At 39.5% G+C, this 25,768-nt stretch overlaps 4 protein-coding genes across 6 annotated transcripts in view; 1 reads left to right on the plus strand and 3 right to left on the minus strand.

Moving 5' to 3' along the window:
- The first annotated feature begins 413 nt into the window (after positions 1–413).
- LOC146307822 (C-C motif chemokine 24-like) lies at positions 414–2,460 on the plus strand. The gene is made up of 4 exons (XM_084747408.1): positions 414–591; positions 1,778–1,907; positions 2,005–2,063; positions 2,211–2,460. The coding sequence occupies exons 1-4, from the start codon at positions 522–524 to the stop codon at positions 2,234–2,236; spliced, it is 285 nt and encodes a 94-aa protein (XP_084603534.1). The 5' UTR covers positions 414–521; the 3' UTR covers positions 2,237–2,460.
- A 4,397-nt stretch (positions 2,461–6,857) lies between these two features.
- Positions 6,858–10,834, minus strand: LOC146307823 (uncharacterized). The gene is made up of 3 exons (XM_084746841.1): positions 10,144–10,834; positions 9,547–9,622; positions 6,858–8,877 (listed from the first exon to the last, which is right to left on the minus strand). The coding sequence occupies exons 2-3, from the start codon at positions 9,607–9,609 to the stop codon at positions 7,177–7,179; spliced, it is 1,764 nt and encodes a 587-aa protein (XP_084602967.1). The 5' UTR covers positions 9,610–9,622; positions 10,144–10,834; the 3' UTR covers positions 6,858–7,176.
- Positions 10,835–12,575: 1,741 nt separating this feature from the next.
- ssr1 (signal sequence receptor, alpha) lies at positions 12,576–20,875 on the minus strand. Of its 2 annotated transcripts, XM_084746842.1 has the most exons (10): positions 20,715–20,875; positions 18,145–18,278; positions 17,597–17,693; positions 17,339–17,442; positions 17,059–17,217; positions 16,819–16,895; positions 16,601–16,679; positions 16,306–16,399; positions 15,503–15,517; positions 12,576–13,904 (listed from the first exon to the last, which is right to left on the minus strand). In XM_084746842.1, the coding sequence occupies exons 1-10, from the start codon at positions 20,782–20,784 to the stop codon at positions 13,837–13,839; spliced, it is 897 nt and encodes a 298-aa protein (XP_084602968.1). In that variant the 5' UTR covers positions 20,785–20,875; the 3' UTR covers positions 12,576–13,836. The 2 variants fall into 2 exon arrangements, with proteins under 2 accessions (XP_084602968.1, XP_084602969.1); XM_084746843.1 differs by lacking the exon at positions 15,503–15,517 and having other exon boundaries at positions 20,715–20,874.
- A 3,557-nt stretch (positions 20,876–24,432) lies between these two features.
- Positions 24,433–25,768, minus strand: part of LOC146307825 (uncharacterized) — a 59,352-nt gene continuing 58,016 nt past the window's right edge. For both annotated transcript variants that reach the window (XM_084710442.1, XM_084710441.1), the window contains 2 exons: positions 25,325–25,455; positions 24,433–24,634 (listed from right to left, as the gene is read on the minus strand). In XM_084710442.1, the coding sequence (XP_084566568.1) occupies positions 24,458–24,634; positions 25,325–25,455 (308 nt within the window). In that variant the 3' untranslated portion in view covers positions 24,433–24,457. The remainder of the gene's footprint in view (positions 24,635–25,324; positions 25,456–25,768) is intronic.

Genomic DNA, 25,768 nt, shown 5'->3' on the forward strand with positions numbered 1-25,768 from the left:
GTGAAATCAACCTGGAAAACAAAAATCATTTGATGTCTTTGTCACTCATGACAGTGCAAAACAAGTAGCATCTGAAACCACACTGTGCATCTGTTTCACACTTTGTGTTGCATACTTTATGAGTGTGTGTGTGTGTGTGTGTGTGTGTGTGTGTGTGTGTGCGTGTGTGTGTGTGTGTGTGTGTGTGTGTGTGTGTGTGTGTGTGTGTGAGAGCAGACGTGTCATATTTCTCAGAAATACAAAGATACCGAGCTGCTGGTGGTTTGAAGTCACATAGAGGGTTACAACAATTCTCTGATGAGGGGGCGGAGGTGTGATGGTACCATGACCACAAAACACACACACACACACACACACACACACACACACATAGTATGCACACAAATACATACAGCAGTGCATCATCAAACCCACTTCATGACGACTGCTCTGTACTTGCCAATAAATATCCAAACGTCGATCAGTTTGTGTAGTTGCAGCCTGATCAGTCAACACGTCCACCTGCGAGTCCATCGGTCAAAATGTCCATGAGGATCCTGTCCATCACTGTCCTCCTGCTCTTGGTGTGCTCTGTGTCCTCTGTACCCAATGGTAAGTACTAAATAATTACCAATTAACACATTATACTGAGCCAGTAATTTCATGTCTTCAATTAATTAGTTAATTTTCTTTAAAGACTGCATTTCTCATCAATGACTCCTGTTACATCCAGCTGTTTGTCTCTGGTCTGCCTCTGCAGATGCTTATTTTTTATTCTAAGGTTTAAATATTTCATGAGAAGTTTTTCTTTCAGCTGCAGCTACATTACAGAGTCTTCCTGCTTTATTTTGCACGGCCTCTATGTGATGAGACTGTCTGTCTTTCAGCTCGATCTCTTCTCATTCACTCACTCAGTTTAGTATTTAAGTGTATTTATTGTTTGTTTTGTGCTTATTGTAGTCTTGTTAATGCTTTTGAGGATGGTAATTTAATTTGGGGGATTTTCTTGTGTATCATTTTAAGTTTTCCAAGAAATGAAGAACATCTATTTGTTTCTTGTTTGACTGATTTTTTGGCACAATGGCAGCGAGAAAACAGATTCTCTTTGGTGAAAACTGAGTGTGTTATTCCTGAGATGACAGAAACTGGATGGAAACTCTAGGTTTTCACTTCCAGGAAGAGAATTAAATTAAACCCTGGGTCCCTCATGTTAACCTGACCTGCTCACTGGCAGATTTGCTTCAACACACCTTGAGTTTCTCTTTGACTCCCCTGTAGTACAGAGCCGGACGTACCGTTTCATTTCCTTGTTGATTCAGTCCGTACTGAGGTGCATCAGTTACTTAAAGTTTTACTGTCAGAACGAAAATCCTCCCAAAGTTACAGTTTTTATGCACTGTTAAAGTCACGCTGTGCTCAGAATAAAACCTCTGCAAGTGGAAATTCTTTTTTATATAACAGACAAGTTTGTTACAGCAGTTCCACTAAAAAAAATCAGTATGAAGCATTGCATGATCAATAAATAATGATCTCAGCAATAATGTGTTTAATTTCACTGATGGAACATAATTCCTGTAATATAAGAGATTATTAAGGGAGCAGGACTGTGGTGCAGCTGCAGAACGTGTAGTAGTGGTGATTTATAGTGGAGCACTCAGAGTTTTTGATATTGAGCTGAATCTGATCAATTATTCTGGAGCTGAAAATTCAGAGTTTAACATCTCAGGGTTTGTTGACTCAGAGTTCAGGGTTGCTCTATCTATCAGTTGCTCATGTTCTCTTGTCTCATCCTTCTCAGGGCGCCACCCTACCCGAAGGTTTCCAGGTCCGTGCTGTACCGAGGTCGCCATTGCTGATATCAGCGATAAAGTGACTGGGAACACATATCGTGAACTATCTGCCCGAGCTCACTGTGTGGAGGCTCTGCTGTAAGTTTATACATGTTGTCCAACACTTAAATATACACAGATCTCCATCATTCCTTTTATTAATTAATTAATTAATTAATTTATTTATTTACTTTAGTTTGACCACAAAACATAAGGAGGTCTGTGTTGATCCCAAGCAGGAATGGGTTCAGGAACGTAAGTTGTACCAGCACGCACACACACACGCACACACACACACACGCACACACACGCACACACACACACACGCACACACACGCACACACACACGCACTATAAACACAGAAACATTAATGTTTTTTTCTGTCTCTTTCCTCTCTCTAGTCATTGCCAACATGACAAAGGTCTGAAGAATCGCCGCCTGTCTGAGCAAAGTATTTTCCTGCTGCTGTTTGAAAACCCACCACACACACACACACACACACACAGCAACATGTACATACACTCATACTGAAATTTCTACTGTAATAATCCTCCTGAATACACATACCTCACTGCTTGCAACTGAGCTCAAACATATACGTCTGCACAAAGTGTAATAAGAAGCAATAAATATTTGTTTGATTCCAAACAATGAAGTGTTTTTTGATTGTTTTCTGAATTAATATTTTGCTGGTCAAATTTTCTAACCCTTGAAATTACTGTAACTGATCTCTTGGTGGTAAATTGGTGAGAGAAGGTGAAAAGAGTAATTATTAAACAAGTTTCACTGTACACAGAACAATGTACCAGTGCAGCAGGCTGTAAACTTTACAAATTAAGACTCTAAATCACCACAAAACTAACTGTGACAGAAGCATAGAGGAGTGATGAAACAGAGGACGGGTGACGTGCTGCAGTAGCCACTTCACCACAGGACAAGTGACACTCGTTTGTTTTCTTTAACCAGAAACAGAAGATTTATTGCTCTCACCAAACTCACCAGACACCAGAGAGACGCTCTGCAGATCAGCCTACAACTCAGTTCCACTTTAGTTTTTCAGCTTGATTAGCACCTGCGATTGCCACTAGATGGCACTAAAGTCACCAGAAAATTCAAGATGAAGATCTGTGTTAGTACTTTACAAAACCTCTGCACCTCCTCTTGGCTCTGTTTTCAGCTTAGACTTAAACTAATGGCAGGTCATCTCAGAGACCGGGCTTTCCTGTTGGCTGCTAGCGCAGCTGCTCGTGCACATTCCTTTGGTGAAGCCCTGAAGCAATGCAGGAAAACCTGCTATGAAACTGAATTATCAGAAAGGGAAGCTTGAAAAGAGTCCAGCTAATGAGCAAAAAGCCCAGGAGTTTGTCAGCTCACCTGGTTACTTTTGACTTCAGTTGTGTTCAACATAATCCCTGTCAATCATCAATCAGTTATGACTCAGTTATGACATGTGTGGGTGTGTGGTGACTCTGCCCTCTGCTTGTATGTCTCTTATTTTGCAGTTTGTGTTCAGATTATCTGAATGAATGAAATAAATCAATCCAGGTGTTTGAGTGTAGAACAGAAGGAGCGGAGGAGTCTCAGTGTGTCTGCACAGATGGTGTAGAGGGACAGAGCAGCAGCAGAGCAGTCTACACACACTGATGATCCTCTGTCACATGATCCAGAGGAACACACAGGGATGATGGTGTTCAGACTGCAGCACTGACAGTCACCTCCACCTGTGATTCCTCTGTCAGTCACTGCTGGATGAAGCTCTCCTCCAGTCTAATTCACAACCAAGCTGCTGCTGCTGCTTCGCCCTCCCTGGATCGTCAGGACACTCTCAACATGAACGCCTTCATCATCACCTCCAGCTGATGAGAGAAGAAGAACAGAGATCAGATTGATAAATCAGTGTTTACAGAGACTCCCTTCATCAGCTGTCAGTCAGTGAAGCAGCACATCCAGTATAAAGACTTCAGTCAGCAGCTGTGGAGCGTAGCATTTTTCACAATAGAGTAGAAACACCCCATACTGCATATTCATTAAGGCAAAAGTAAATGGACAGTGCGTGCTGTCTTGCACATTTGAAAGACACAATCTTCACTTAGATCAGTTTGTGTGTGATATCAAGGTTGCACAGTTTTTATGAGTGCAAATCTTTAGTAAATCAGGCCCTGACTGTGAACTGGGAACACAAGAATCTTGACAAACAAGTTTGTTCAGGTGTCTCACCCAAGACTGAGTCACACACAGACACACAGTGTACAGTATAATCACCTTGAGGAGTAACAGATTACATATAACAGGTTTACATCATTTTGATTCAAAAAAGGCAACTTTATTCTATTACAGTTACAACTAAAGAAAAGACAATACTTTTTCTTTTTCTTTTTTTTCTACAAATAACTACATTTTTAACATGATTACTTTTTAAAGTAACCCTCGCAGCCCTGAGTATAATGATCCCATCCAGCACCAGCAGGGCTGTACAGGGCTACATATATGTCCATGACATGGATGTTTTGCAAAGCAAGAGGCATTATGTCCTGGCAATTTACCATAATAGGCAAATAAATACAACAGTTGTGCGGTTTGTGTGCCCCATATGCAACATTAATGTCCTTTACCAGTTACATGCCTGTTAAAGTGATGTGTGGCCTGTGCTACAAAACTGCTTTGTGCGAAAAAAAGTGAATGTGCAACCTCACCTGGTCTTTTTTATTTAAATCTGTTTGTTTTTGTGGGTTAGCATTAGCTTTGTTGTGTAGTTATTATATAGCTGATCACACATATCCACAGATGAATCAGAGACTTTGACAAATAAACAACGCAGTATTAACACTCAGCCTTCCTTTCCTGTTGTGCTCTGTCAGCTCAAAATTGAATCTGAACCCTGACCAACTTAACACTTTCAGTTTATTTGATATTTTGTCCTCTTTCTGGTTTCAGGTACAGCGCCTGTACTACCTGGCATTGTTCCTCCCCTTACTGGAGATCACGTGTGTACACTTTCACCCAGGTTTCCTCATGATCAGCTCCCTCAGCATGAAGAGCTCCAATTAAAACATATGAACTCAACCCAGGTACCTAAGTTAAGAATACTGTTTAGCAAACTTAACCTAGCTAGCAGGGACAGATTCTTTACAGACATGCAGGCTGCTGCAAGTTTATCTAATCTAAATTTGTAGACATTCAACAATCCAAACCTCTAAAAAATCAAATAAACCTGTGTGTCATAACATTTTATCATCACATCCACTGAATTGTGTCAAAAGTTTTCCACACTGCAACCTGTGGTCAATTCAGAGGTCCATCACTTTATATTTTTTTCAAATTCAAAATTTAAATACTGTACAGATCGGTCAGTGACAATTCTATGCCACATCTTGGTGTAATTTGTACTGTATGCACAACATTTTATATTTCATAACATTATTAAACAAACAATATTTAAACTCAAGAATCAAAAAATCAGGTCGGTGAGTGATTTTTCTTTTCCAGAGAGAAGAAACCAGTGGGTGGAGTTCAACAGGATGTCAGGGAAGCACCTGGTTTATTTAAGTCTCTGCCTATTTTGGTGGCTTTTATTGTGAAACTCTTTTCTTATCTCTATAATAACTCATGTCATAATAAGTTGTGTCCATGTCACAGGTTTGAATCCAGCTTGTCTCCCTGTTAAAAAACACCGCTGTATGTTTGAGTGTCAGTTGATTGTTGATGCAGCAGCGCCACCTGCTGTCCAAACCAACAAACTACCAGCTGAACTCAAACCTGCTCCTCGTCTGTTGCTAAATCACATGTCAGACCTCCTTCTATGCTCCTGTTCATGTTAAAAACTTATTATTATGATTCCTGCAGGCGTGAACCGCTCGTTCAGAGAGTGATGCAGATTCGCTGAAAATGTCAGACATTTGCGCTGCTTTTGGATTTTCCAATGAAATAAATGCCAAAACCAAGGAACAGGGAATCACATTTCACTAGTGAGAAGTTGTTTTACTTTTATGAGCATGTTAAATTTGATAGATAAATAAATATAAAGTATAATATTTCTAAGTTCAGTTTTACACATTGTAGAGCTATTACTGTCTATGTGAAGTACTTTTGGTATGAAAACCCACATTTTTTAATCTAACTAAGTACCTTGTATCATAAATACACGTCTGGCATGTGTAAGAAACCACACCGCTTGAAATCGGTTGAAGATTCATCAAGTTCTGATCATTTTTAGTGTGGACAGACCTCCTGCCATGTACTACAGGGAACGCAATCTCGTGAGATTTTGCGGATTTCATGTGATCTTGCGTGGAAGCAGATGTAAACAAACCAGAGACTGATGCGGTGCAACAGTTCGCTGCAGTAAAACTTTGCATTTAGAAAACTAGATGCAGAAGTTTAACAAGTCTGGATGAGAAAATGTTTGAGGAGATGCATCAACACAGGTTGTTTTAAAGATTATTTTTTGGGCTTCTGTCTTTATTGTGATAGGACTTTTTGGTTCCCTTTAGAACCTTTTTAATAGATGTTTCACTTGGAGCCTGTTCAGAGAGTTCTACCTTGACCCAACATAAAGTGTTTGTAACATCCACAACCGTAATAACAGCCCACAAATGTAATAAATTACATAGATAATACAAAATTTCCTGCAAATCTAATAACAATTTGGTGAAAATCTTAAGCTTTCAAAATTGTAATGAATTCCCATGAGCGTCATATGAAAATGAAAACAGATTTTTCTGATTAGTCTTTGGTGATATTGGTCATTGTTTATTAGGGTGGTGCTCAGGCCCTATTAATCAAACTTAATCAATTTTAATCAATCTTAATCCCCAGACAGACCTCAAATCCAGTTTTTTTCCTCATCTGTGTATCCATCTAGAAAGTTTTGGTGAGTTGCAGAGTTTTGAAAATGTCTGTCTTCTTTTGATATATACATATATATCAATATATATACATATTTAGCAGCAATGAGTCTTTCTCCAGTATCATGTAGGAACAATTTTCTTGCTTCAATTTGTTAGAAAAACGTAAATAGCAATTTTGACTTCATTGGAATTTGAAGTGCATTTTGTTTTGACTGTAAAATTGTATTTTATTATCACATATGTATTGTGCAATACAACACCTATACTCAGTGTCTGACCCAACAATGACAAAAACAATGTTTTCTCAGGTATTTCAGTTTTTCTTTTCCTGGGAAAGGGTTAAAAACTGCTAATGACTCATCCTTTGCCTTTGCTGCTGTGGCTTTGACAGTGTAAGGAAACCAACCAAATTTTCTAACTTAGTTGCATGTGTATGAAAATTACTGAGACAGTTTAATGACTTTTCCACATCACCTTTTGCCTGCTAATTTATTTATCCAGTATAGTTCAAATATACTTTCTATCCTGTGTTAGTGCACCGGTGACTGGTGTTTTCTCCAGTGTGGATACGCTGATGATACTTAAACTGTGATGAATTCCTGAAATTCTTCCCACACTGATCACAGGTGTATGGCTTCTCTCCAGTGTGGATACGCTGATGGGACTTCAAACCTGTTGAGCCACTGAACCTCTTCCCACACTGGTCACAGAGGTATGGCTTTTCTCCAGTGTGGACACGCTGATGATACTTCAACTGTGATGAATTCCTGAAATTCTTCCCACACTGATCACAGGTGTATGGCTTCTCTCCAGTGTGGATACGCTGATGAGACTTCAAACCTGTTGAGCCACTGAACCTCTTCCCACACTGGTCACAGGTGTATGGCTTTTCTCCAGTGTGGACACGCTTATGAGACATCAAACTACTTGATTTAAAGAAAATCTTACCACACTCGTCACAGAAGTAAAAATTTTCTCCAGTGTGGACACGCTGATGACACTTAAAATCAGATGAATTCCTGAACATCTTCCCACACTGGTCACAGGTGTATGGCTTCTCACCAGTGTGGATACGCTGATGAACCTTCAAATCAGATGACTTCCTGAACATCTTCCCACACTGGTCACAGGTGTGTGGCTTCTCACCAGTGTGGATACGCTGATGAGACTTCAAACCTGTTGAGCCACTGAACCTCTTCCCACACTGGTCACAGGTGTATGGCTTCTCTCCAGTGTGGATACGCTGATGAACCTTCAGTTCAAATGACTTCCTGAACATCTTCCCACACTGGTCACAGGTGTATGGCTTCTCACAAGTGTGGATACGCTGATGAACCTTCAAATCAAATGACTTCCTGAACATCTTCCCACACTGGTCACAGGTGTATGGCTTCTCTCCAGTGTGTATACGCTGATGAGACTTCAAACCTGATGAGCCACAGAAACTCTTCCCACACTGGTCACAGGTGTATGGCTTTTCTCCAGTGTGGATACACTGATGAGACTTCAACTGTGATGACTGCCTGAACATCTTCCCACACTGGTCACAGGTGTATGGTTTCTCTCCAGTGTGGACACGCTGATGAGACTTCAACTGTGATAACTGCCTGAACATCTTCCCACACTGGTCACAGGTGTATGGTTTCTCTCCAGTGTGGACACGCTGATGAACCTTCAACTGTGATGACTGCCTGAACATCTTCCCACACTGGTCACAGGTGTATGGCTTCTCTCCAGTGTGGATACACTGATGAACCTTCAAACCTGTTGAGCCACAGAAACTCTTCCCACACTGGTCACAGGTGTATGGCTTCTCTCCAGTGTGGATACGCTGATGAGACTTCAAATCAGATGAATTCCTGAAACTCTTCCCACACTGGTCACAGGTGTGTGGCTTCTCTCCAGTGTGGACACGCTGATGAGACTTCAACTGTGATGACTGCCTGAACATCTTCCCACACTGGTCACAGGTGTATGGTTTCTCTCCAGTGTGAACACGCTGATGAGACTTCAAATCAGATGAATTCCTGAAACTCTTCCCACACTGGTCACAGGCGTATGGTTTCTCTCCAGTGTGGATACGCTGATGAGACTTCAAATCAGATGAATTCCTGAAACTCTTCCCACACTGATCACAGTGGTGTGGCTTCTCTCCAGTGTGGACCAGCTCACCTCTCTTCTTCTCGCCTCCATCACGAGGTCTGTCTGAGTTTGTACAGGTCTGTTTACACAAAGCAACAAAGAAAAGAAATGGATGGAGAGAGAGAGAAACATTAAGTATGCTAAAACAGCACATATGAACTTACATTCGTGCATTTCTCTTGGTTGGTTAGTAGACTTAGATCATAGCAGCAGACATAGTTTCTTTCATGTTGGTCAGCAGTTGTCTTAGACAGCTCAAAATTGTACAATGTATACCAAGCTTTTAACACTGCTGGCCCTGCGTGGGAAGGAGTATAGGCTGAGAACCCAAAACCTGCATGGGCCCAGAGGTAGAAAAGTTGTCGTGAGCCCGAAAGGGCTGACGTACTCTGGGCCTGTGTGGGTTTTCTGTGGGCAGTTTGCTAGTGTGGGCTGCCCAGTGAAAGCTTTCAGGGAGCCCAAGGAAAGGTTTTGCTGTGGGCTTCACCTGGGCCAGCCCACTCTGGGCCCACTTAGGTTTGGTGAGGGTTTGTGGGCCCACAGTGTCCACAAAAAGGCCTGCATGGGGCCCACAGGGGCCTGTTTGCTGGGGTGGTAATGAAAACACAACAAATCTTAGTTTTGGGTGATCATGTGATGCTGATGCTGTAGTCACTTCCTGTTTACATCTTTGATTACTTTTTATTGGAAGGCACTCCAGACGTTTCCAAGGAAACCAGTTAATTTATTTAAAGTTAAAGTAACTGACCTCTGCCGATGAACTCATTTTGCAGCTGGTGTCACTCTTCTCTTCAACCAGATATTCCTCCATCTGTGAATCACCTCTGACAAATCAAATAAAGAGAGTTAGTCTGTAGAACCACCCCTAAAAAACTGTAATAGTTACAGCAAATATGATGAGACACCTGTATAAATTAAATGTTTTTTCTTGACCTTGAAACCGGTAGTCTGACTGAAAAGACTCACTACTAGCAAGACGCAAGAAACTTAGAAATTAATTATATTTGGAAAATATTTATGGCAACATTTAAAAAAATTTAACCTAAGTTAGGCTTTTTCAGTCAAAGGAAGGAAGGCCCCAATTTCACAACGAGACCAGTTAACAAATTACAGAACAAATTAACTAATCAATTGATTTCACCAAATACCAAAATAAGTTTTACAGTGTAAACTTAATAACCAAAAACCCTTGTAAACGAGTAATGGTTGGTTCCCAAGTCTTCTATCTGCCAGTCAAAGTCAGTTTGCCTGGATTTAAATTTTCTTGGTGATAAAGTTCTCTACACTTTAACTATGAACCATAAACATCGAATGAAACAGCTTAAGAGAGATTGTTTTTTCTTACCGTCAATGTGTGAATAAATTTTAATGATCTTCTCCAGGTTAATCTTTTGTTGGTCTTCAGGACTTGACAGATGCACTGATGCTCTCCATGGCAACCAAGGCTGAATCTAATTCAAAAGGCTCCGATTCCAAATAAAAGTTTCAAAAGTAAATCATGGAGCAGTCCATGTAATAACAACATAAGAATCTTGACAGTTCTGCAAAATTATGTCTTTGTGTATTTTACTTCGTTTTTTTTCCCCGCCTTTTTTATTCCTGATTATGACCTTGTGTTGCAGGAGAGAAAATATCAAGGCAAACAAATGTATTTTTCAACCTGAGGCCTAATTTGTTTTTGTGTTGACGTGACTGATTTTGGAAATGTAAACAGTAGCTTATTATTAAAGGTTTTACAGTATTAACTTTGTGTCCTTGCCAACACAAGCTGTCATAACTGCTTTATTTTAGTCATAAATGTGCTTTTATTTTGCATTTCCATTACTGCTTTTATCGCGCCAAGCCAAACCCGAGAGGGACCCACGGCCAAACCGTGAAAAGCCTCCTTTTCTTCCCCTCAAAACACACATGCTGTTTGTACTTTGAGGTAACTGCATCATTACACACAGCTTATGTCTGTCTGTCCGCGCTCGCCGACGACTGCTGTTGCATACGCTCATGAAGTGTGTGCTGTTTGTTTCGAAGGAGGCAAGAAGAACGAAACCTAACTCACATCCTGGAGATGATTCAACAAATGACCATTTTAAGGCTGTCTATCACACATGGCACCTTTATATGATCTATTTGTTCAGAGAAAACAAACACCAGGCCTACAGCAAATCATCAAAGTTTATTTCTTGCACATTTAAAAGCAAATAAAAGTATAAGCTTCATCTATGAATGACAGCCCCATCATTTTAGAAAAACAGAACAAAACAAAACCTGAACATTAGCTGAGTTCTCTGTGGATGTCTGAGTGGTACCAACGAGCCTCGGCTGCGTTTGCTGACCGTCTGCAGTAAATTTAAGGACAGAATCCAACATGCAGCGACAGTTCACATCGAAATAACGAGGTGAAGTCAGTTACTCAAGAGTCACAAAGCTTTACGTGACACAAATCTGCAGTACAGGAACTTAAAGACCTGCAGAATGAGTCACTGTCGCCCCCCCTAGTGGTAAAATAAAAAAAAACAAAAAAAACCACAGTGCACACCCCCCCCCCCCACCTCCCCTGAAGCCCCAATCTGTCACTCAAATAAATTAGCTCAATAATTTCGCTCTCACGTCATCATCCATCAGCCATTATTTACACCAGTGCTTCAGCCAGTTCAACATTTTTACAATACAAAGAAAAACAGAGTCAAATTGGTAAATGATTTTGAAAAAAAAAAGCTGCTGGAGGAGAGAAGACAGAAGTAAACAAATTTACAGACAGAACAGTAGAAAACAGGCACACGTGGAGGGTTTGGAGACCTGCGACTTTCAGCTCTGGAAACCAAACCATTGAGCTTGTTCATGATGAGATCCCTCGACCCCCAGAACCTGTGATCACTGGGGTTTAAATTCAGGGTGTCGGGGTTAAAGGGCAGCTTTATATCCGACACCTCTCCGCTGAATCCTTCTCCTCACTCAGATCCTGTCCACAGATCTGATTACGGTGCCGACAAGTGGGTCCACAGGACCATTGGATCAGCCTGCTAACGTGATATTCCAAAATTAATGTTGTCCATCCAAAACCCAGAAGATTTAATCTCAAAAGAGTTTTAATCATTTTTGACTTAAATGATTGTGTCAGTTTACCAACTACTCACTCTTTTCAGCTCAACTTCTCATTCCTAAATGCAAAAAACAGATTAAGCAAATGTTTGAAGGCAGCACAGCACAAAAGACTAGTGTTCACTAGGGATTTGTGCAATTAGTTGACTAGTCCAATAATATTTTGACTCAGAAATACTAGTCAGGTAATGCAATTATTATTTTATTAATGTAAAACGCTGGTTAAGTGTTGTATCCAAGATGTTATGCAGCCGCGAATGCCCAGATGTAAACCAGAGATGGAAAGTGGGACAAAGAGGATGTCTAGACCAGCGCGATTTGGCAGTATTTTGATCTTTATAATGAAGTTGTATACAGGCTTTGTCAGAATTAACTGGCATGTAACCACTAAAAAGTAATGATGTGTACACACGTTCAGCACGGGCATGTGGACGTTAACCTGCAAGGAGAGCAGGCTGCTGCTGGCACCATTAAGTCTGTCTATGTTCAGCCACACTCTGCAAACCAATATGACGTTTATATCGTTTACCAGCAAACACTGTGATTCCGCTCGCTCTGACAAGGTAACTGTTTAACCTGACAGATTTCTGGGTGTTTTGTTGCTTTTAGATCAATCTAAATTTAAATTTCCCTTTAATCATTATGGAAAGTCATACATCACATGGAGAACATCGCTCAGACTTCTGCATCTGTGAACTCCACGTTTAATATACACGTTCCTGTCTTTGATATTATTTTGGTTACCCATGTCACGCCCACGTTGAAGACTGACACAATGAAACATGAGTTCCCTCATGTCATCTGCAGGGTTCTGTAATTATAAAAAGGTCTCAAAAAGTCTGCAAGAGGTCTCAACTCTGTTACATGAACAGGAGGACGGCACTGAGTCCTTGCAGACGTTTTGGGAGGGAGTGTCAGCGGCGTGTGAATGTGTGATAGACGACACCGGGATCACAGTTCTCTCAGGATCTGTGCAGTTAAAATGAGTCAAGGAGAAGCAGGACAGCGGGGACAGAGCAGACGCACTCTACAAAATCCAAAATGTGCAGACAGAATCTACGAACTCAAAACTACATTGAAAAAAAAAATCCAAAACAAAAACTGCATTTGTTACCGTTTTTTCGTGGCTCCATTACACACCAGAGTGTGGCTGCAAATAATCATTATTTCAATTATCTCCAAAATACTTTGTTAATTCATCTATTGGTCTAAAGTGTAAAAAAAAATCACTAGACAACATCTTCAGATTGCTTGTTTTGTCCAAGCAAAAGCTAAGCCAAAGATATTCAGTTCAGTATCACATAAGACAAATAAAAACTAAATCTTGACATTTGAGATGTTGGAACCTGCAATCTTCTGACTTTTTTGTAAATTAAAGGCTTAATTTTTCTGGTTGACTAATTGATAAGCCCACTACTTGTTACAACCCAACATCAAAGATGGGAGGTAATAACAAAACAATCAAAAGTGTCTCACAATGATCATGATCAGCAGTTATCTCACCGAGGCTTTAATAAACAAATATCTAAAAGAAAACCAACAACCTTTAGAGAAAAATGTCCTCATGTGCCATTTAAACCCAACACACCTGTTTCAGGATGATCGTTCCACTTCTCTCCCTCCTGCGACAGCTTCAGAAAACTGTAATTGTTAAACAAAACAGGCTGTGTGTGTGTGTGTGTGTGTGTGTGTGTGTGTGTGTGTGTGTGTGTGTGTGTGCGTGTGTGTGCGTGTGTGTGCGTGTGTGTGTTTTTAACAGTTTTTAAGCTGAAAGTAGAGAGCCAGCCATCGCTGTGCTTGGCACTGGTTAAAGTTCCTCAGTAGAGAGAGCATTGTGTGCTCGGCGTGGCGCTCCTCTTCCTCCTCCTCCTCCTCCTCCTCCTCCTCCTCCTCCTCCGTAGACATGGTGGTGGAATTCGGTCGCCGTGATGTCAGGCGCCCGTCACTCGTCTGAGCCAGCCGAGCGTTTCTGACTTCTTTTGCGGGGAGATCTTTTTGGAGACGCTTTGTCTGGGGAAGGAGGAGAGAAACTTATTGTGACTGATGGACAAACAATCAGACATTTTCTTTGTTAATGATGATTCCAGTATTTAAAACTTTAAAACAGCTAAATAAAACATTTCAAAATACCTTTTTTCCATGATTAAGACACAAATGTCATTTACTGTGACTAGATGAACATGTGATATTGTTGATGAAAAAGATGAGAGTATAATGTAGTATTATAAATGAAAAACTTCACTAAAATCTCCTTATTTCACTGATAAAAAGGAGATAAAATATCATAGACTGATTTTTTTTTTTCAACACAGCAGTCCTGTGCTGTCAGTGTGTGCATCACCATCAGGTCTACAGCGGCAGCACAAAATGAGCACAGTCAGGACTCTGCGTAACTTACACCTATTATTTTAAAGCAAGTTAAAGTCAACGATGACAACAGCAGGGCTCAGGACAAAGAAATAATGTTTGGGCCCATTTTTGTTACACTGAGGCTGAAAGAAAAGAAAATGAACTGCTTTATCAAAAGAGAAGTACTGAGGTTAAAATAGCTGGTAAAAACACCACAAACTTGAGTTTCTGCAAAGCAGCATTCTCAATTATTCAACCTAACCTTTTCATCAGATAATAAGGACTAAATGTCAACACTTAATTAAAGGTTCTACAAGGAACGTTGATATTGTGTTGATTATGGAGGCCTCTGTGGACAGTGTCATAAAATATAACGTTAAAAAATAAAATTATTTGAAGAAAAATCTCCTGCATCTTTTTAACCAGCTAACATGCTGCTCACTGTAACTTTGCTTTGGAAAATGGAAAGAGATTGTGGCAGATTATTAAGAATTAGCAATATAGAAATAGCCAACCTTCTCACGGTTTGTCTCACACTGATTGTTTCATAACCAGTTAACCAGCTGTAGTACAGTAAAGTAAAATAGTTAGGGTTTTCTTTTAATAAGACTAAATGCCCAAATTTTAACAGATTGAGGTTAACTGAATTTAATAAAGGCTAAAAAAGTTTTTGGACCAATTAAATGCATATCTTTCAAAGCTGTGGTCTTTTGAGTGCAGAAAATTCCCTTCACTGAGGCTCAACAAAGAAACAATGTCCATAAAAACACAAAGAACATTTTAAAAACACATGCAGATGATTTCACTGAGCCATTTTCTGGTGCTGAGAAAAATAACACAAAGAGAAGAAGGGGGGAGATCTCACTAAGTCAGCATCTACATGCAAACACGGTCCTGAGAGGAAATCAGGCTAAATAACCAAAATCATCTGTGTTAAAGCTGAATATTTAATCTTTTATTATTTTATAATAATTTGAGTTAAAGATGCTCTGATTGTTTTTTCTCAAATTGAAGCTGAAAAATTATTTCCCTTTAACTCAAACTACTAAATATATCCAGAAAGATGTAGAACCTCATAACCTCCATGAATCAACAGACAATAATGATGTGGCATTGACAAAGTAAAAGTAAAGGATTTCACACTCAGTCCATCATTCATCTGAGGATTAACACTCCAACATCAGTACTTTAGAGTCCAGACAGCTCCCCGTCTGAGACACACACACACAAACACACACGGGACATAAAGCAGACCTCACCTCTGCGACTCTGCACTGAAGACGCAGGAAAACATGACAGCGAAGAAGGCAGAGAGAGAAAGAGAAAAGAGTGAGTGATCCTCGCGCACAGTGAAGGTTAAAGTTGTCATAGTCAGAAACAGGTGAAGCAGGAAGAGAACAGAGACACAAACAAATCAGCTGATTCAGGGAGGGACGTGGTTGGACCAAACATCGACTTCTTGTTATTCTCACACTGCAGAAAGCTGGAAGCAACGTGAACAGGTGAACATTAGATCGTTTCCATTTTTTCCAAACAAGGATGACCTGACGTGCTCCACGTGTCAGCGAACAGGCTGAGCGATGTGCTGCTTGTTTGGGAGGGGGGAAAAAAACCCTGGTTCTATTTAAGCGAAGTTTAGCACACTTGCACTAACTCTTAACTGTTCCAAAGTTATATAGAAACAAGGCTGAATTAAACAGACAGCCCAAAAATACACAATTTTCCTCTGGTTTGTAGTGCTGTCTATCCATCTAGATAGTTTTCATATTAGGAGTGTTATTCGTTTGGTAAAGAAAAGAAAAAAAATACCAAAAACAATAAACAAAGTTAAAGATTTTCTTTTGTAATTATGGAGATAAAATCATCATTGTGTCTCTGAATATTTATTTTCATGGTTAACTGAAACAAGCAGCTGCCTAAAAGCTAAAGAAAAAGTTGACCAGAGCTGGAGAATCTGATCATCAAGGAGAGAAGGAGCAGAGAACAGAAGCAGGTGTACGAGCTGACGGGTTCACGGTGTGTGTGGAGGTGTGTGAGTGTAGGATGTGATGCATGTACGTACTGATCTGGTTGAGTGTTTCCTGAGGGATCCAGCTCAGGTCGACGTCGCTGTGGCTTGAAGTTCCCATTTCCACCTTTGGAGCTGGACGCCTCCTCTGTATACATACACAGACACACACACACACACAGAGTGTAAGAGAAAAGTCAGAACATGTAGTAAGTTTAACCAGCAGATTTAAAAACAAACGGCTCACTGTTTTTCACACGTTCAAGTCTCACTGAGATTTTTTTAGTACTGCGATTTCTTTTCCACATACGGATACTGCAGTGTTTGTTTTGTTTTTTTCTATCTGCACCTTTCTGGACTCCAGCAGCTGGTGAAGACCCACGACAACCAGCAGCCCGAGGCCTGACAGGAAGACGTACATGAAGATCCTGGGAGAGGAGGAGGGAAGAGGAACAAATGGAACAAAAGGAGAGATAGAAAGGAAGGCAGAGGAAGAAAAAAATCATTGTACCACACAAATAAATAAACACACAAGCAGAACAGCTGTCAACTGTTAAATTCACTTACGTTTCTCCATCTAATCCATCCTCTTTCTCTGTGATGGTGACCGTCTGGTTGAATACTGCATCCTGGAAAATGTTTCCCTACAAGAGAAAAGAAAGAGAAAGAAGGTTAAGAGAAAGCAACAACAGAGAGAAACGGAAGAATAAGAGACGGATGAAACAGAGGCTAGAGCTCTCAACACAGCTAAGATCATTCTTTAACATATTTGTCCAATATTAGCGGAAACTAGTCTTTTCTCCTTACGCTGCTGTCCTTGTAGTTGAGGTTGATGACGAGTCCAAACGGCCGCCCTCCCATTGGCTCTGCGGGGATGAAGGAGTACTCAAAGGTGGCCTGTCTGCCAGAGGGAACCACAGTGCCGAGCTGGAGAGCAGTGAAGTTCTGGATGTAGAACTGGTAATCCTGACAGGGACCAACAGAACCAAGTCAGAAAGAGCTGCACAGAAATGCTCAGCTGGTTACACCTGGAGAAGTCTACTATTTTTTGTGCTTTAGGAGCGAAGTGTACTGTGTGTTCTTGTACCTGTGGGTAACGGAAAGAGGCGTCCAGAGATTCCACTATGAAGTTCTCTGATCCCTTGTTGGTGAAGCCGAGGAGGAACTTGACGATGTTGTTGGCAGGAAAGTCTGGAGAGAAACAAGAACATTGCATACAATGTGGAAATCACACCTTAGTTTAGAAAATGATTTAGTTGTTTGGTGTTTTTTTTTTTTTTCGCTTCCATCTACCCCAATCACGTCTGAACTGTCACAGAGGGCAGAGAACATTAGAGAACGTTACCTTCTCCTTTCACAAACAGGATGGTGGTGTCAGCGTTGGGGGAAGCCTTCACCTCTCCAACCAACGCTTCTTCCTCTTCATCTTCTTTTTCTTCTGTCTACACACACACACACACACACACACACATTTCAATAAGAACAGACATAAGCTTCATCTTAGAGTTACATAAAAGAGTTTAACTTGCACTCATCAAGTATATCCAGAACATTCAGATCCACTTATTTTTAAACCCACTCAATAAAGAAAATGTACTTGTGTATGATATATCCTGTATAATGGGATAAAGGAGTGACCAGGACTCAAATAAGAAAACAGGTTTTGAATTACTTTCATTATCAATTTATCTGCTGAGATTTTTTGTTTAGTTTATAAAACACCAGAAAAGAGTGAAAAACATCATTTGATCTCAACAATTGAGCCAAGATAGCCAAGGTAAAATATTGCCGTTTGGTAATTCGGACAACAACCAACTACATAAGAAAAGGTCTGTCCAAAGGCATTTAGTGAAAGTGGGATGCAAACGTAGACGTAATCAATCAGTCTCTCACCAGTTCTGCATTCTCATCGTCTTCCACCTCTGCCTCGTCGTCTTCGTCCTCTGCTGTCACATCGTCCACTACATCTTCATCCACAGCCTCAGCCTCCTCATCCTCAGTCAGATCCTGGGCGCTAACCTCCGGCCCTGATGGGCAGGGAACAACGAACATCATTATTACAAATAAAATGTATTATTACTATTATCATTATTATCATTATTATTATTATTATTATTATTATTATCTTTTTTCTTTAATTCTAATCCGATTCTGATAACCTAAATTATCTGTAGTGTTCTTTCATGCGATACTTCTGAAGACGATTAATTAAACTGTTTTCATTGTACTATGCAGAACAACTTCCACCCCACAAAATGTAGCTTTACAAACACTAAGCTACAAGTTGGCATCTTGCTTTTCTGTGTTTCAAGACTAAAATATCTCCAAACTAAGGACATGTTGAGTAAGCCAACTGTTTCAGGCTCTCATGTTACATTATGGCAGGCTCATGGTCCAGCACAACCTCAGCCTGAATGTCTAACTCAGACACAACTCACTTCAACTTATTTAATATACCGTCTCTGGCTTCAACTCACATTTCACCTTTAAAGCTGCTACAATCAACTCTGTAGGAAAAAAATAGTGAATTACTGAGTCTCATTCAGCATCAGTTTTTGACGGCCTGGGAATGAGCCTCAACAATCAACTATTTTTTCCGACAGAGTTGATTGCAGCAGCTTTTAAAACTGCATGATTACATATCCATGATGCATAAAAACATCAGACTTCAGATTCTCAATCGGTGACATCAGTCTGACAGCTGATGAAATTTGACAGTTATGTTTGTCCATTATGCCTTGGCAGCAATGCTGATCAGTATCCAATGTAGAACAGAAGATTGAAAGTCGCTCCAAATTTGAGTTTACATCGACGCTCCCATGTAGGGTTGAGTGATGACAATTTCTATCGTTCAACATAAGATTTTCCCACACAGTTTTCACTGTGGCAGCCATTCCTTTAATACTCTTTGACATATTAGATCAATGTGGCAAACGCTGAAAATCACTTTACAGGAGCGTTTTCTGGTCACATTTGATTTTTTAGGACTTTGGCACTGATGTGAATAAATCCCTACTTAATTCCCTGTATCAGCAAAACACTGACATCCAAGTCAGGTTATTTTACCCATCAACAGATTCTCGCATGACTTTCTGTAAAAGTCATTACATTATAGGACAGGCTGATCTTGCATAAAATATAAACATATACAGTTGCTTTGACATAGTGTTTCATTCTTACTGCTAGGGCTGAACAGTTAATCGAAATTTTATCAAAATCACAATTTTGCTTTTGTAGTTTTCAAATCGCAGAGGCACAGTATTTGTTAGAAGTGAAATTTGTGTGCCAATTATCATTTTAAATTAAATATTGGCCTACATATACATACTCCACAGGCTAAGAGAACATCTTTGTTTGGTACAGATGCCCGCAAACATCCACCACAGTCAATATAATGTGTTTTTCAATGAAGATGAGAACAACTGTCTAAAAATTAATATTTTGTTTCGTTTTTGTTATATTTCGTCAAATTGCAGTTCTGAAATCAAAATAATCACAATTCAGTGCTTCAAAATATACTTCAAAATCATTCAGCCCTACTTATCGCCCATTCCTTTATGTTAATATAATTTTATGAAATATTTAAGATAGTCTTGTTAAAAAAAAAAAAAGACTCAAAACAATGAATCAAATATTAAAATGGCTGGTGATTCATTTAGAAGTCGATTAACTATTGCAGCTCTAATACAGTCCTTAGGTCAGTGCAGGTATGTAGCGATTTAACATGATTACTGATTGACTGATTGATTGATTGATCAGTATTCAAGCATAATCTATTGTCCTCATACCAGCACAGTAGTGGAGGTAGAGTATAAGTTTCATATGATTAATGACAAGACTTAAAGGTATACATTTACCACCACCATATGTAATGTTTAGACAAATTGATTCAGGAGATTTATTGCTGTATGGGTGCAACTGTTCCTCAATCTAGCAGTACAACACGGCAACGTGTGACATTAGCCAATTTAATGCAACTTTCACACGTATGTATTGATTATTGCCAAAATTATAAGTCGTCACTGAAGAGTTTAGACTGTACTGACATTAGTTTAACTTGTTCAGTTTCTATGAAGCTGTTAACTTACAGTTCGCATGTTAAATGAGCCACTTAGCTTCTCGGCTAACAGGCTAACAGTAAGGACACGTCAGTCTAACTAGTCGGATAAACTGCTAACATGTAGCGCACTGTGGCTCACAAATGTTGATAATCACACATTCAGAAGGAGAGACGCTGCATGTAAATACTCTGAAATGCCCTGAAAGAGTGAAGAGGCCATTTTTTCACATCCACAGTTACTTTCAGCTAGTTAGCACATGTCAAATGGAGAACGGCCTTCCCCTTTTTCCACAGCAGCTAGTTAGCTAGCTCAACAGCTAACACTAGCATGCCAACGTTTAGTGGCTAATTAAACACTGTTCCTTTTGCCTCGCCATTGCGAACAGCTATATCACACGCTTACCTTTGATAAGAATGGTGGCCGGGAAGGCTAACAACACGAGCAGCAGTAGTTTTGGTAGAAATTTCATCATTTTGAGGTCGAAATCAGTGCGTTCTCATTCAGTGTCGGTCAGACAGCCAGGCTGTGAGTGAGCGCTGCCCTACCGCTTCCGTTACAATAACTGACACGCATGCGCAGAACACTCTGACCAGTAGGTGTAGAGGCGAAGTCTGTTCACCCTTCGAATTATGACTCCCCTAGCGCCGACTTAGTATTTATCATTATTGTGAGACACTACACTACAGCATTGTTTTAAGATTTTTTTCATTATTTTGGTAAACTACGTCATTATCTTGAGAGTTTATCATTATAGTGAGATACCAACTCATTATTTTGAGAGTTTCTCATTATTTTGGAATACTAACTCATTATTTTGAGAAACAAAGTTGGCACATAATGAATTTTATTTATTTTTATTCTGGCACTTGAATGTCTGTAATTAATGAAGTGATTTAATTTCTCAGGTAATTTCCCTGGTTAATATATGAATATATTGTTGTAAAATTGTAAGTTCAACATGGGGCTGTAACTAACAGTTATTTTCCTGATTGATGGATTAATGGTTTAGTCAGTAAAATAGAAAACAAATATTGCAACCAACAGTCAAAAAACTGGCCTTTTATCTACTATCATATAAATGACAAAATATATGAAATCAAAATCAAATGAAATAGTTGTCAATTAATTATCCTTTGAGCCAACAATCGGATTAATCGACTAAATGTTGCAACTCTAGTGTACTATGTAATATATATGAATGTGTCTAAATTTGATTGTCAGTGTTTACGATTCTCAATAAGAAAAAACACATTTCTGTTGACAAATTTGTTTTTATTTCTACCACATGTAACACACTGCAATTACCATATGGCAAATAAAACATGAGATTGAGTGATATATAATTTCAAATAATATGTAAATAAACTTAGTATAATCTGTGATGACATACAGACTAAATCAAAACTTTACAGCAGTGACATTAGAAGTCAAAAATCCTCAATGCCAGAAAATAAAAGGGTTTATAAAATGACACAAAGAGCCTCTTCCAAAATCAACACGGTTAACATATGAATACTCAGTAAATTATATTCTATTGCATCTAGTATTGATGAAATCAAACATATAAAATACAAAACGCTCTCCAGCTAGAACGACGACTCATGGCTGAGTGAAGTTTTTATTTAATACATGACCAGGATGCAATCCACACAGCAAGACAACAAACCCTAAAAACACAACATACTGGATACATAAAAGAGTAAAATATATCTTTCCAAAACATAGACTGGAGCCCGTGTATCAAAATAGTCTGCGACATACAGAAATCTCAAGGCCTGACGTACTCACACAGTCTGTTCAGGTTTCAGTCCACATAAACTGTTACTGTGTGTGGAGATTAAATGATCTGGACAACACGTGACGTGAACATTTTTATTTAGAGTTAAAAAATAAAATAAAAATGAAACAGAAAGACACAGTGTGTTAGTTTAAGTCCTTTACAAACACAGAGGTTAGTGTTGCTGTTTAAAACTGAAGCTGTGATCTTTCTGTCTCTCTGTAGATTATATCAGAAATCAAAAACTAAACTACACTCACCTGAACATGAAGTAAAACTCAGGATAAATAAATGATTAAACTTGAGAGATCTCTAAACCGTGTTCCTATTAATTTGTTATATTACCCACTTTTTAAGTTCCTCCACTCGTCCGTCTGTCCTCCCTCCTTCCTTTGGTTGCATCATTCCCCAAAAAGCCAGAATTTTCAGTTGTTATTCCCAGTTTTTCCCTCTTTCCTCCCTTTTCTCAAACTTGTCTCTTAAAGGCAGATGTCAGATCTTAATGTGCCTCCTTCCGTCTTTCCTTCCTCTGCTCCTCTTCATTTCTCCAGCATCCTTTAAAGGGATAGTTTTGGTTTTTAAGTGCGGTTGTATGAGATATTCATCCATAGACAGTGTATTAATTACAGCAGACGATGGTCAGCACAAAAATTCAATATCAGTTTAAATGTATATTATTTAAGGGATAATGTACAGTGGGCAGGTCATTATTACACAATAAACTCCTTCAGTTTGATGCAGGATCAGTTTATTCCTTAATAAAGATCTGCCCACTGTACACTATCCCACTTATTCCAAAAAATCAATAATATGAGACAAAATGTTAATTTAAAGATGATTTTAATGATTTGAAAATGATTTTAATTGCTACTCTAGAGTCTTTGATTAGAACGGCATCCACAGCAGTGGTCTGTTATTCAGAAATAACAGACCTTAAAATGCTATAACTGACCAATCAGAATAGAGTATTTAGGAAAACCATGTAATAAATATTGAATTCACCTTCATACCTTTCTGTCAGGCAACATTTTCTGACAGGAAACCCTCGTTATATAAGCAACCAAACTCCTTTGGCAAAAACAGTGATTTTACCTTGCAGGTCATGGAGGTTGCTGATCTGTTGCCGCCTCAGTCAGTCAGTCAGTCAGTCAGTTTGTGTTATTGTGTGACTCTGGTGTTTTAAAGGGTTAGTTTGGATTCACAAAAGTTACATGATAACACAAACAAGCTAACAGATCGAGGCTGCAGTGGTCCAGCACCTCCAGTGCTCTGCGAGGTAAAATCACTGTTTGGTGCATTTGGAGAGAGTGATAATTTACTTATATGATAGTTTCCTGTTTCCTGTCCACAGCAGTAAATTTCTGAACAGTTCTCCTACTGTTTCTTGTCGACCTCCGTCTTCTGTAGGTAACACTGTGGATAAGCACCTCATACAAACCCACTTAAAATAATCCGAACTATCCCTTTAAACGATGAGTCTGGTGTTAATCAATATGTTTCTCGTTCTGAAAAATGTAATTAAAAACAAAACAAAACCAACAATGTTTTATTCTGCCAGTTTGAGTCTTTTCATGAAATTTGCTGACAGTAAGAAAAATATAGAACATCACCGGATTTGTCCGATGAACTGAACTGCTTCTTGCTTTATTACTAACTTCATTAATATTCTGCTTGAATTGCTGAAATATTCTGAGTTGATTATCTTATATAGTTTGTTAAAAAATAATTACAGATGTTTCTAATCCCTCACACCTTCTTTCTTCATGCAGCCTTCCTCTCTTATTCCCTCCTCTAGTTGTAAAATGGGACTATCGACAGCATGCTAGATTTATACCTTTTCTCTCTCTGTCCTCCTCAACATAACAAGATCTCCATCCTCAGATAATCTGTCAGCTGGCATCAACACTCTGTGATGTTCAGTGTATTCCAAGTTATTCTGTAATTAAGAATAGTTTGGGGTGAATCCACTTCTCCTCAGACTTCTTCTTTAGTTTACTTTCTTTGCCTGTGTTTCCCAAAATGCCTTTCAGTAACACCCAAAGAGGAAGAACGAACCTGTTTTTGATCAAAGATGGGTAAATGGGCAGAACTTGATATTTAATATTTAATGTAGATTTTTTTCTGCTTTCAGAATCCACCAGAACAGCTGAGAACATCTGGATGTGATGTCACTTTATCTATCTTTGAGCAGTTTCAACAAAAAAACAGAAACGCCAAAAATTTAAATGATCCCTGGAATGCAGAGAACATCACCGACCGCTGATTTTACAGCAGTGAGGTTGGATTTGATTCTTGACATTTTACCACCGCCTGACGTCCATGTCCTCCCTGTCTCTGCCTCCGTCCTCCGTCCTCCGTCCTCCCTCCTCTAGTTGCAACACTCCACGTAATTTGCCGGCAGCATGCCAGACTTGCCGGTTCTCTGCACGGTGCCGTACATCCAGCCCTCGTCGATGGGCTGAGCGTTGATGATGACGTCGCCGTCCCTGAATGAGACCTCGTCGTGGTCCTGAGCCGCGTAGTCATACAGCGCCCGGTAAACACGCTGCAAACAGCAAGACAGTGAGACGTTAGACTTTGACATGTGGTCTGTTGAAGACTTGTGGACTGTGTTCCTGCTTTTATTTCCCTGTCCACAGACTTTTTGTCCAGATCTGTTTTTCTTGTTTGGGAGCCACATTTCCACCCAAACTTTTAGTCCCAGGAACTAAAAAGTTCCTTTAGCCTGTTGTTGTCTGTGTGTCTGTGTGTTGTCACAATAAGTATAAAAGGATGGGGTGGGTGTAGCTAAAAAATAAGCTCTAATTTCTCCTCCTTTGAGAAAAACTTGTTGACCAAATGAATAAAAAAAAAAAAAGTTGAATAATAGTAGATAAAAAAAATGGGTTGAGTTTGACCCTTAACTTTCATAGAGGAACTTGATTATTTTGCTCAATCCACCTCAAAAAGGCAATGATTTTAAAAGTCAAACCTCCCCAAGTCTAAGTTTAAAGTTAATACTGGATCACTGTTTAAATTGGAGTTAAATGTTTGATGCAACAGAAGAATTTAATCAAGTTTAAAAATTTATCCAAACCAGCCAAACCAGTGTCAAGTGACGATGATCACTGAAATGTACCAGTAAACAACTAACCAGTGTGAAACTGTTGATGGGATCCTAAAATAAAATACCGGTGTTGTCCTCCTGATTCAGGCACAGACAGCTACATGAAATTTACTATGAGAAAGATCGTACCATGGTGCCTGAGTGCGGCGGGGAGGTGACTGATCTGACAGACGACATGCTGGTCTGGTGCATGTAGCCGTGATACTGCTGCTGCTGCTGCATCTGGACTCCCTGATGATACGCTCCAGGAAGGACTGGAGCTGGACGAGAGACAGAGAGACACACAGACAGAGACAGAGACAATGAGTCGGTTTGAAAATTCTTCCCTGCGTTTGTTTGACACCTGAACAGCCTCCTCTGCTGTGAACATGCTGTGAATTTTAGGGAAACTTCAGATAATTATGTGATTCAAACTGTTAAAACAACACAACCTGTAAGAAAACAGTGAATTAGACTCTTGTGGATTAGAGACAACACTTCAAACAACGTGAGGACACAAAGACATGCCGGGGTGCGTCTCCATCATCTTGCTATCGTGTGTCTATGTGAGAAAAATGACATGAGTAAAGATAC

This window comes from Lutjanus erythropterus, chromosome 21 (assembly GCF_056507025.1).
Source record: "Lutjanus erythropterus isolate fLutEry1 chromosome 21, fLutEry1.hap2, whole genome shotgun sequence".
NCBI classification, from domain to species: Eukaryota; Metazoa; Chordata; class Actinopteri; order Lutjaniformes; family Lutjanidae; genus Lutjanus; species Lutjanus erythropterus.